General features: G+C 34.2%; 1 protein-coding gene across 1 annotated transcript in view; it reads left to right on the forward strand.

Moving 5' to 3' along the window:
• Nucleotides 1–1526: 1526 nt before the first annotated feature.
• The window catches only part of VPS13A (Vacuolar protein sorting-associated protein 13A), a gene marked incomplete at its 5' end in the record, with an annotated part of 134599 nt that continues 123319 nt past the window's right edge, over nt 1527–12806 (forward strand). Inside the window, 15 exons of the mRNA XM_051219127.1 lie at nt 1527–1626; nt 1661–1738; nt 1778–1873; nt 1909–2010; nt 2052–2212; nt 2246–2308; nt 2392–2421; nt 2456–2513; nt 2548–2785; nt 3658–3829; nt 4509–4571; nt 7287–7600; nt 8283–8360; nt 10351–10671; nt 12049–12201. Coding sequence (XP_051067354.1) covers nt 1527–1626; nt 1661–1738; nt 1778–1873; nt 1909–2010; nt 2052–2212; nt 2246–2308; nt 2392–2421; nt 2456–2513; nt 2548–2785; nt 3658–3829; nt 4509–4571; nt 7287–7600; nt 8283–8360; nt 10351–10671; nt 12049–12201 — 2027 coding nt within the window. The remainder of the gene's footprint in view (nt 1627–1660; nt 1739–1777; nt 1874–1908; nt 2011–2051; nt 2213–2245; nt 2309–2391; nt 2422–2455; nt 2514–2547; nt 2786–3657; nt 3830–4508; nt 4572–7286; nt 7601–8282; nt 8361–10350; nt 10672–12048; nt 12202–12806) is intronic.

The raw sequence follows: 12806 nt of genomic DNA on the forward strand, positions 1-12806 counted from the left end.
CGGAGTAGTGAATCACTGGAATCCCCTACCAGAACAAGTAATATTACCAACTTCTGTTGATACATTGGAAGCGAGACTGGACCTCCACAGTAGTACAAATTGTAAGAATTTATAGAGGTCGATATACCTCTAATCATTATTACTGAAGACTAAGGACAGTAGTTCGTTATAGTCTTCAGTCTTCAGTAATAAGGATAAGAGGTCTATCGACCTATATTAATCCTTGCAGTTTGTAATATTGTGGAGGTCCGATCTCGTTTTGAAAATGTTAACAGAAGGTGCTGATATTACGTGTTCCGGTGGAGAATTCCAGTAATTCACTACTCGGTGCGAGAAACGGAAATCCAGACGTAAGCGATTTGATCTCGGTTTTTGAACTTTCTTCGAATGTCCTCTCAAGTGGTCGGTCCTAGACGGAAGCAACGGATAAGACATGTTAATACCAAGGTCATCGTTCAGTATACGACAAGCTAATATTTGATCACCCTGTATTCTACGGTAAGATAACGGAAATAAGTTAAGGTGTCTCAGTCTGTCTTCATAAGATGGGCCAGATAGACCTTGTACCATCTTAGTACCTCGTCTTTGGACTCCTTCCAGCATATCTGCTTCATACTTGAAACAAGGACACGCTGCTTGAATCCCGTATTCTAAATGTGGTCGCACATAAATCGGGTATAGTAATCCAAACATTTCATCATCTAAATACTGAAAAGACCTACGAATAGACCATAATACCCTATAGCCTTTTTCAGCAGCAGCCTTACAGTGACTAGTCGTTTTGAGATCATTGCTTAATATAACTCCTAAGTCTTTATAGTTTCTTGCTTTGGGTAGCACGAATCCACGTAGTGTATAGTCATACGATTCATCAGAGTTATTTAACTGCATCACTACACTCTTATTAGGATTTACTTCTAGTGACCACCTGTCTAACCATGCCACCAATGAGCTAAGATCGTCCTGTAATACTATTCTATTCGACATACTATGTATGGGTCTCCAAATCTTTATGTCATCAGCGAAGAGAAGGACGGATGATATTGCTACAGTTGGCGATTCATTTACATATAGTAAAAAGAGAAGAGGACCAAGGATTGTACCTTTGGGAACCCCACTTTTTACAGGTACCCACGAGGAGAGAGCCCCATTAACCCTTACCCTTTGTCTCCTGTCATGGAGAAAGTTACTTATCCAATCCACGACTGTATAATGGATTCCAAAACGTTCCAGTTTGAATTTAAGACCAGAGTGGGAAACCTTATCGAAGGCCTTGCTTAGATCTATGAAAATCACATCCACAGGAATATTCAAATCGTTTGCAGCAGCCCAATCTTATAATTTACCATTATTTTTCTTTTTAATCATTAAATATACTTAGTTTCTTACCTGGAAGCACCCGTTACTAACTATCAATAGATACGGAAGCCAGTTAAGCAACAGCTTATTCTGTTCCGTCCAGAGCCATTTGAACCGTTTGAACTCAAGGTCTAGGTCAAGCCGCTAAATCTTATTTACTCGGAAGGATGGTTTTCGAGTCGATTGTTGTAGAACTTATCAATAGGTACTTAGGCTCATATATAGAAGCACTGAATTCATCTCAACTAAAAATTGGTCTTCTTGGAGGTGGGTTTAGTTTTGTCTAATTAATTCAATTCAGGAAATGCTCAGCTTGACAACTTGGACATCAAAGCTAATGCTTTCGATGATTTGGATTTACCAGTCAAAGTCTTGCAAGGTCACATAAGTAAGCAAAAATTACTGCATCTACTTTTAGGTTCCTTAACTCTCAAAATACCCTTTAAAAATCTGTTCACGGAACCTACTATTGCTGAGTTAACGGGGCTTTATGTTCTCATTGTCCCAAACATAGGTAAGACCACACCCTGAAGTAGAATATTTCTTCAGCTATGAAATATGACGAAGCGAAAGAAAAGCGCTACGCCAAAGAATTGAAACAAAAGGAGCTAGTTAGTTTGGAGACGGCTCGTTTGAAACCTAAGAATTCGAGTAGTATTTTAAAATTAAATTAACCATTCAAACTCCCTCAGATGACTCCAAAGCAGATTCTTTTGGTGAAAAGTTGGCAGCACAAGTCATCAAAAATCTACAAATTTCCATCAAAGATATTCATATACGATATGAAGATAGTTTTAGTATCCCAAATCGTACTTTCTCTCTTGGTCTAACCTTAAGTGAACTAACATTTCAGGTAAAATATATGTTGGCTTACACATCCTTTTAGACGTGCGATATTAACCAGAAGCCTATTTTTATCAAGGATGAGTCCATTCGTCAATTCATTAAAGTTTGTGCAATAAATAACTAATAACCTTACAGTTTGTAAAACTTACAAGTCTTGGTGTGTATTGGAACCCAATGTCTACGAAGTTTGCAGAAAAAGCAAAAGTTCCTCTTCGGGTATGTCAGTCAGTTCTTGTAGAGTGTTTTCTAGAGTGTTATGCGCAACTCAATCGCCAGCCCAGATAATCTTAACACAGGCTTTCATTACTGTACGTTTCGTAACAATTTTATATTCATTTTCAGTGGTAAAACCGATTTCGTCCACGGCAATGCTTCATATTCACACAAGACCAGAGGAGACAAATTACTCTATACCACAGATGGACTTGGTTATTAACTTTGCCGAAATAGAATTGTGTTTTAGCCTTTCTCAATACCATGATATTACTTGTTTTTTGGAAGCTCAGGACAGAATAGTAACCCAGGGGAAATACCGTAAATACAGACCGTTGACGCCGATTTCACAGAATTGCAAAGTCTGGTGGGTTTTGCCTGTTGGTTTGGTAAATGAACTCTTCATCTAAGTTCCTCTTATAATTTTTAATCCTATATATATATATATATATATATATATATATATATATATATATATATATATATATATATATATATATATATAATCTCACCATAGGATTACCAGACATAATAAATGAACCGTTCATGTTTATTAAACTTAATAAGCGTGATTAAGCGAACAATTGCAGTTGAATTCTGTATATAGGTGTTAAAAACAGCGTATATTTGTGGAACTAGATCCCAACATAAATTTCGAAACAAGATTCCGAAAACGACAAGTAGTACCTAAATTTTTGCCGTCGTTAGCTAGATATTGCATATTAAGACCGAATAATGAGTAGGGCTCTTAACATCTCCGCTGGCAAGTCGTTAAAAGCTATGGATTTTTAAATAATCCAAAACTGGGAAAAAGAAGGGGGCTTTGACGAAAGCCAGCAGTTTCAGTTGGCGCTTCCGGCTACTTGTTTAAAAAACTGGGAATTTAGTTTCACTTCCGAACTCGTTTCTATTTACTTCAACTTCACATCTTCAGTCCTCACAATGTCTCCATATTAAGTAAATAAACCTGTACTCAGCAATAGTTATGTAGGTTTTAGAGTTTGTGTATCTAACGTTTTCTGGCTATCAGCGCAAAATTAATATCATGCCCATTGCTGGGATCTAGGTATACAGGTTACTTGTCAGTTTCGTAATACTTTTTTATTACCACTAAAAATGTTCCTATTAAATTTAGGGTGATAGTGTTGAAAAACTGGAATTTTCATAGATCACATTAATTTATGTCTTCATAAGATTACTCTTAAGTGTGAATGAAATTATTGCTTTCATCAAATATAGGTGGCAGTTTGCATACAACGCTGTTTTGGAGGAGTCTGTTCGCCGTAGACGTCTCATGTGGTCATGGGAACATATATCAAAACATAGAAAAATATCGAGAGAGTATATTGCAATCTGGAGAAAAAAGCTGTATGGAGATAAACTCAGTCAGGCTCAGTTAGCTAATTTAGAGGTAAAAATCGCTCAAAAAGCTGACCCTATTTTATCTCTGAAATTGATATATTTTTAATTGCCTTTTCATCAAGTGAATTTATCATACTTTCTGACCAATTTTTACAAATTTGAGGGTGTACAGCAGTAGTAAGAATACAATAATTCAGTTCATTATTCGATGTAATTAATGTAACTCGTTTGCTAATTATATCCTCGCGTTTGAACATCAGTTTTTTTAAGGCTAGTGATGCTACTTTCCTACTGAGACTTCATTAATTGAACAGGTTTTAGAATTTGAGGCCTATTAGTTTTAAAATGAGTACTTTAACCACTAAGCGTCCACACTGTTGTGTTAAAACGTTCAACTGTACTTTCTTGTACTAATAGTATAGGTCAGCTTTGTCATTTCACAAGTTATTTGTAAGTGTAAATCAATTGATAGAGTTGCTAACATTGCACGATTTCGCTTCTCATTTTTGGACTGTGGTCATAGGTCCTCCATTTTTTAAACCATTAAACTATCCAACCCAAAAAATGCAACGGCGCTAAAAAAGTGTATTTGAACTTTGAATATTTAATCATTTCGAGATGTGAATCATCCTCAATAAATTTGCATCGTAATATAATTTTGGTGACCAAAGTCATAGGACATTTTATTTGATAACTAGTTTTTTTCCCTTTCTCACTTTTCATTTTAGGCATATGAAGAGTTTCTGGATGTTTTCAATATTGTATTATGTCGACAACAAGCTGAACTTCAGGTATACATCTTTAAATGATTTTATAAGCTTAGCATGTTTCTATGACCTTTATACGGATTTGATACGTATGGATAAATCGATGGCGAATTAAATGATAGCGGTTGAAGTTGCCTATCGTTGTCGGATAGTTTTCATAACCATCGACTGTTAACTAACATGGTGTTCCATTCATTCTATTTTAGTAGACTCTTACTGAGTGCTCACACCCCGTTTTTTTAGATGAATAACCTAGCACTAAGCACTTAACATCAATGTAACCTTGTTTACTGTTCGAAAGTTAACGAGTTTTTACGTAATTCACCTTTACTGAATATTACACAAGCATGTGACTTGTATTTTAAAAAATGAAGTTCGACTTTACTATACGGAAATAATCTGCTCTCATTTATATGTAGATTATAGTATTTTATCTGTCGCATATTGTTTTCTAATTCGTATTTTCCCTTAATCAAACAAAGTATTCCGAAAAGAAAGTAAAAAAGCGGAAACCACGTTTTAAGAAGGTATGTTCGGCGTCGCATCTATTATTTGTCGTATCATCAAAGGATATTGTGATTTAGTACCAGTGGTGTTTATGCTTATCGTTGTACTTTAGTTGATTGTATAATTATGTTAATTTGTTTTCTTCCTGATAACTTATGAATAAAGAGTTGTGAGATTTATATTCAGATGTTACAAAAGTTTAACTTAAGTTAGTAGTAATCTTTTGCACTTATATCATTAATATATTTAGATGTATAAACATATTTTGTATTACTTGTTAATGTTGTGGTATTTGTAACATTGCAGATTTTTATTAACTAAGTCTTCTTGACAATTATCTGTCTATTTTCATGACATGTTGATTTAAGGCAGACACTTATTACAAATATAAATTTATTTAATTCTTTGTCAGGTTTTAATAATAAACATGTCCTGGGGTGTTGATCAAGTCTAAAAATACCAGTCATTGCACTTGGTTTGATGAATTCAAAATACAGCGTTGTTCACAATTCTTTTCGATAAGGCACTTCAAAATATACCTAGTACTTTATTTCTGATGGTTGTTTGAACGGGATCTAGTTGTTATTCAAACATCGCATATCTTGACACTAACCGTTTAATTAATCGAAGATCTCAGGTGACATGCCTTGAAATTGGACGTAGTGATACAGATGCATGTATTATTTATCTTCTCATACAGTTTCGATATTATTTCATACTTCTCATTCCCTTCATTTCTTATTATCGAACCATATTTTTTACTATCATCAGTACCACTACTACTTCAATATGTTTGTCGTCCACTTTGAAAATCTAGTCTCAATGTGCTGGTATGATTTATGAACTTATGTCGGTATTCTTTTATCCAAGGATATACGTTGTTTTTGACGGACTGATTAACTTAAACTAACCAATGAATTTTAAAACCTTCATGTTTAAAGTGTATTATAAATCCAAAGTGACGGTTTACTTTCTACTGAAGAATCAGAGATATTTTTGTTGTTAGACTGTTGCTACTTAAATTTAAGGTCCCCCTAAGTCTAGGCTTCGACACCCACTATGTTTTTATCGTGTAACAGTTTAATTTAATTAATTTGGATGTTATCTACACTTTATCATGCCCCGATGGGTTAGATTTAATGTAATTTATAAAAGATACTGCCTAACATTAATTAACCATTTACTTTTAACATATCTTGGCTATAATAATGTACATAGCCAAAGTGTATTGAGAAGAAATAATAACGAAAAAATATTACTAAACCTTGCCTGGAACACCAGTATATACATAAAGTTTTTAATATTCAGTAATTTACTGGTATAATTTTTCACAGTAATAAAAACGTTACAAAGTTATTAGAGGTATACTTTTTTTAATAACTGCATGATGTACAACAATCACTCGTGTATTTTCGTCAGATTTTCGGTAGCATACAGTACGGAGGTAAAAAAAACCCTATGGCGAATCTAAATTTGTAATTGTCGTTGTTATTGTTTGTTGTCTTGAAATATTCCTTTTTATGTGAACATTTTTCCCTCCTATTGTACTTTATACGATACCGAATAATTTTGTGCATAAACTGATCCCATATTAAATATTTTTATGGTTATGCTCCTTTAACTTACAGAGTTGACGGTATTCCCCTTTTGTTTTCTGTCTTTCTTTTAAAACTAAACTGTCATTCATAGTTTTCCATATTAAAATAACTGAAATTTGTCAACTAATTTATGATTACAAACGAGTTAATTTCAACTTTTATTATAGTGCATAAGCGTTTATTTACTTAAACCGTCAATATGACATAATTTAATGAAGCGTTTTGGAGATATTTTGTTGTGTATGTTGGATGGTTTTTATCATGAAGCTTTCATTAGCTTACTAACCAACGTCATCAGCTTATACTTCAAAATAAAGTGACGTACTCTGGATTGATCAACCAAAGCCACATGGAAAATTACTCATGGTGGCATGTTTTTTTATGGCTCTTCATTTTTTCATTGTTGATATTCAAACCTGAATTGATGGGCAGCTCGTTGTTACGTGTATAATAAATGATCTTTTAAAAACTAATTATTAAAAATCGTTGGCATGAAGTTTTACTTTTCAAACTAATGAAAACTAAAAAAAGACATTGGTCAATTTAGTTCTATTCAACCGATGCAAATGATCTGTGGTAATTTTTAATAATCATCTTTTTTCCTTTCATATTTTCTTTGTTCACAACTTTACAGTTTAATGCTTCTAAACAGAAACAGGATCAAAAAGCTAATTCAAAGAGTGGTGGTTGGTTTAGTTGGTTTTCACGTGGTTCTGCCGTTGGATCAGATGATGTGGAAAGTTCGTCAGAAGGTGATTTAATGAAACGTTTGGAAACTGAAATGACATCAGAAGAAAAGGCACATTTATTTGCTGTTATTGATTATTCAGAGTCAGCTGCGTCAGGTGTTTCTGGTTCTGCAATTAATTTCCCAATAAGTTATGTATCATCTTCTATCGCTGTTACTTTAAGACAACTTAGTTTAGTACTTCTAGATGATAAATTAAGGTAAATATAATTTTCTCACTTTTTAAAGTCAATTATGTATGTTTTCTGTTTTAATATGTTGTCTTATTAACCATTTAAGGTATAAAATTTCTAAAAAAAAAGCTATGATCTCGGGTGTTATTTTCAATATTCGCCTTAGCTTTGCTTATACAATATCTAATGAGTAATTTAGTTGTACTGTCTCAGTTGAATACTTTTCATCTGCGAATAATCGTTTCAGATTTCTAATTACCTGTTCAGTTTGTTAGTCGGCGTTTCTGTCTTCTTGAATCGACTTGTTTAGTATTTCATGATCGGTCTCGTAAGCGAAATTATGCCCACCCTAGTTATCTCAATACTTTTTATCTAATCTGTTCACTCGCTTTAATAACTATTATAAGCGAATATTCATTTTTACAATCAAATTAGTTTCTACTGAAAGTGAGAAGTTTTTATTGAGTCTTTTTTCGAAATATCTTTTTTAAAAATGGGATTTCATTCGAGCTTCTAATCAATTATAAAAGTATAAGATGCTAAAATGAAGGAACATGGCTGGTTTGAAGATCATTTTAATCTAAATTATTATTATTATTATTATTATTATTATTATTATTATTATTATTATTATTATTATTATTAACGCATCTTATTTCGTAATATCTTTAGAATACTTTGTTGTTTTTTTATATTCTTATTCTCTCAGTGATCCTAATGTGCTGAAATTCTCCGTGAATAAACTCACCGCCGATGTTAAACAACGTGCAGGTGACCAAGCTTTAGCGTAAGTGACGTAAAACACATTGATATGGAATGTGTTAACTGTTTGTAATAAAGTAACTTATTGATTATACTATGCTAGAAATTTACCCGACCGTTGCTACTACCTTGACGTAGTGGTCGGGCTTGTCTATCGCGATGAACCAATCGGGCTATACTGGCTGGAACAGTCGTTTCTTAAGGTCCTACTATGACAGACAGGTCGGTTGAAGGGCGGTAAGACTAAAAGCAGCAAACCCAAGGTCTGAGGGCGAAGTAGTACTGCTGACTGTACAGAGGTGTGACAGCAGTAATGTGTTTCCTTCAGACAACCAGCATCTGCAGCGATGCTGCCTTCCTACAAGGAGGGGTGGGATTAGGAAAGGTCGACCCTAAAAACACACACCTCGCCTTATCCCAAGGATTTTCGTCTCCGGTGATAAGGTTCCAATAAGTACGGAGCTAACACGAAAAATACTCATAAAAGGGTCGTGTGTGACCGACCTCAAGCAGTTGTCCCTTGGGCACTGCGGTCACGCTCAGGTCACTCAGACCAACTCTAACCCAATTTCTTTTTCAAGTACCTTCAGATAAACTCTTCCACCGTGTGGACAACCGGGAAGTGATAACCCCTTCATACTTTTATTTTACATTCTTTTATGGTGTGCAGTGTCCCAGACGTGTTGCCGATACACAACGTCCTACGCGTTCACCACTCAATCTGACTACTTGGTCGAGAAAAGAGTAGAAGGGAATGTCTATTGAGCAACCGAACAATATGCCTAAATTTTCATATATAAAGTCAATCAACTTCTTAGTCAATGATATGCATTTGTCATCATGTCGTTCCTAATTGTCATCAAGAAACCTCGCTTGGCCACTTTTGATTAGCTCGCTATATCACATTCCTAAATTAATTTGTATCTTTGATTTGAAGAACAATAAAATGTTTTTGTTATTTTTAGTAATGCTGTAATTTGCTGGATTAAGATTCTATTTTAATATGAGAGCGGTTAGAAACGAGTAACTACATAACTCAAAATTCGTCACAATAATGCCGATTCATTGTGTTATCTCCCTTTAGATCTTGAGTTCCAGTTTTCATTCGTACATAACCTTCTTTTAGATTCCTTCTCATTGTTTAATATTTCTCACTATCGTTGCTACAACTTTTATTTCGACTTTCTAACTATTCATCTGGTTAATTCTATCTCATCTATTGTGGCGTGGGAACTTTGGCTAAGGCACATTTGGGCCAGACTACGTTGATTATGACAGTAACTGGTTGATATCGGCTAAGACACCATTAATATTATTAAATGGTATCCATTGTCCCATTGGCATGTGGAAACTGGTGTCTTTTGGGTTTTTTACGGTGTATTCGCACCATAGTAAAATTGTATCTAATCAGTAACCTAAGATTTCACACCGACACTTCTGTTCTAAATTAAAATAATACAACTTAATTACAATCTAAAAGGTTGTACTTAAGTAAGTGAATTCATATTTTACTCTTTTTTTACCTGTAATCCGATCTACCAATTTATACAGTTAATAGTGACAAAAGTTATTTATCACTATAGTAATTCAATCTACCTTCAGACTAAACAAAATGTAAATTAAGACAGGATAAACTGACTGTTCTACACTTATCATGTGTAAAAACACAGTTGATTTGTTAGTAATAGAAGTGGTAATAATATAAGTCGTTTATCACAAATAGTTTGATGTATTTGACGTTGTGCCACACTTTTAAGTGTAACAGTAATATTAATCAACTGTCCAAATCAAATTATGTGGAGCGGAGTCTAAAACTTCGAGTTATTTGTCGAAACCTGATCCTTCAGCAGCGGAGAATAAGATTCGTGTATGCAGTAGAAGTATTGGTATTCACCTTTTTATTTCGATGTTGAACTCTTTTCCAAATGGTGATTTGAGTGTATTATACTGCGTATGCTTTAATTTGACCTTATATTCACACTTAGGAATTATACTTACTTAATTTATCATTCTAGTGTCTCATTACGATTGGATAGTCTTGAAGCTTTAGGTGCTCAGCCAACATTAAAAGAATCTTGTCTTGCTAAATCTTCAATCAAGCCTGTTCTGATAACAAGTCATGTAAATCAGTTACTATCCAATGGCAATAACCAAGCCGGTACTACATCGAAGCCCAGTCATCTACTCTGTATTGACTTTGAAAAGAATCCTCTTGATCGCAAAGCTGATCAATGTATTTCAATTCAAGCTGATGCATTGCAAATAGTTTACGATGCTGAAACTATCAATAGGATTGTTCATTTCTTTACTCCACCAAAAGATGTTTATCTACAAGAGTAAGTTGTTTTATGTGCCGAAAATCGTCAAATTCATCTGTACAACTCTTATTGTTTTTCATGACCATTGACCTAGATTAGGATTTATTTCCGGTTCCTTTAATACGCATACTTCCTAGTATTACTGGGGATCGATAAAGTATGCTCCACGCAAGTAAAGTGATAGCTTAATGTAGGATACTGGCTTACTTCTGGTCAAGGAGTTGACTATGTTGCTTTGAAATTTTTAGGAAACCGTGTTCCAACATCATGAAATGAAGTGACTATCGTCCCCATATTTATTAAAAATCTATGTAACCTATGAAACAACTTTCGCGGTAGGTCTACTTTTGATAGAGTCCAAACTAATGGTTCTAACTATACTTTGCATTTTGTACACAATCTGTGGAAGATTGACTCGTTAGGAGCAGGGTAGTTTTCGATCACGTTATACATTTGTTGACCACATCTGTATTGGTATTATTTATTTAAATAATTATAATAAACGAGTTATTCAATTCAGTAATCACCCGGATACCCTAGGCTACCTGTCAGAATTATTTTACAGGAGTTAACAATATTACTGAGCCGCTGAAGGTCCAGCTTCTGGATATTTATATGGATCAATTGCAGTTATTGACTGTTCAACTCATAAACCACTTTGCAGTATAGGTGGACATATCAGTGGTTCGTTTTTCTGCTTTTATGCGGTCAGTATGTTTATTAAGTGATTATATTCCATACAATAACACTTGACTTCGTACTTAAAGAGTACTTTCTAGATGAAATCTAAGAAAACGTAGGTTACCATAGCTCTTGTAAATGATATGTCATTATTACGTCGTACAACCAACCAATACGCGTAGACGACACTAAACAACCAATACTCAGCAAGGAATTGGAAGACTGATACTCAATGCCTGACGGTTAGCCCAATACTAAGTTGTCCCGAACGAAGAGGAAGAATGCAAGACCAATGTTCACCGGTCCAAGATCATTATTATATTTAAGACATTTATTTATATACATACAAGTTCAGATCACTCAGCAGATCAATTGAGTAACGGTATTCACACGGAAAACTAAGTACTGGGTACACAAATAATTGGCCCTAGTTTATGATTGGAAGATGTTGTAGCAACAAATTATGGTTCAAATAAAAGCTTAGAACTAGGGTAATAAGAAAGTAGTAAAAACAAAGTACTCAGTAAAAATGCAATATATATATATATATAACCGTAGGAAAATAGCTTCGAAAGCTCTCACCGTGTAGTTAAACCATCCCTTACAGCCGTAATCAATAGATTTAAGTCAGGTATGTTAAAGACTTATTGAAATATTCTAACTTTTCCTACTACTTTCTCTCATGTTTTCTTTTTCAAAACTTTATTTTATTAGGTTATCTAATACAGTGCTGTCATCTTTCGAAGAAGTTAAAGAAGTGACTACGAGTGGTCTGAAACATCTGACCACTAATCGATCTTATACAGATGTTCATATTGACATTAAACCAAGTTATTTTATATTACCAGATTCTGGGATATACAGAAGGTGAATTCCAAGTTTACCTTTTACTTAATACTGATTTTTCCTCAACTCTATTTATAATTATACATATCAATAATTAAGCCATACGGAGCGTTTATATATTTCCTGACCGTAGCTGGCACCTTGAAGTTGTGTCTGGGCTTGCCTACTGTGATAACACAATCGAGGTATATTATATGGAATAATTATTCCTCTAGGGCCTACCATGCCACACTAATCGGTTAGGGAACTGTAAGATTATGAACAGCAACTCTAGGTTCTGGGGTAAAATCGTATCGCTGGCTGGACAGTAGTGTGACAGCAGTAAGGTGTTTCCCTCAGATGACCAACATCTTCAGTGATGCTGCGTTTTCAGAACGGAAGGAAGAGGTCATAAAAGGTTAGACCTAGAATTGTCACACCCTAATTTGTTCCACTCATATACTTAAGCAAATCATAAATAACTATATTTACTGGATGGTTTCGTTTCTGATTTTGTGTTCAGCTTCGAATCTTAAATAAATAATAAAGCAATTTTGTTTAGTGACTATAAAAAATAAAATCTAGTTGCAATTTCCACTTACATCTGTTGTTTACTGTGAATTCTTGGTAAGTTATTCAGTCATTTT

Source organism: Schistosoma haematobium, chromosome 2 (assembly GCF_000699445.3).
Source record: "Schistosoma haematobium chromosome 2, whole genome shotgun sequence".
Classification (NCBI taxonomy): Eukaryota; Metazoa; Platyhelminthes; class Trematoda; order Strigeidida; family Schistosomatidae; genus Schistosoma; species Schistosoma haematobium.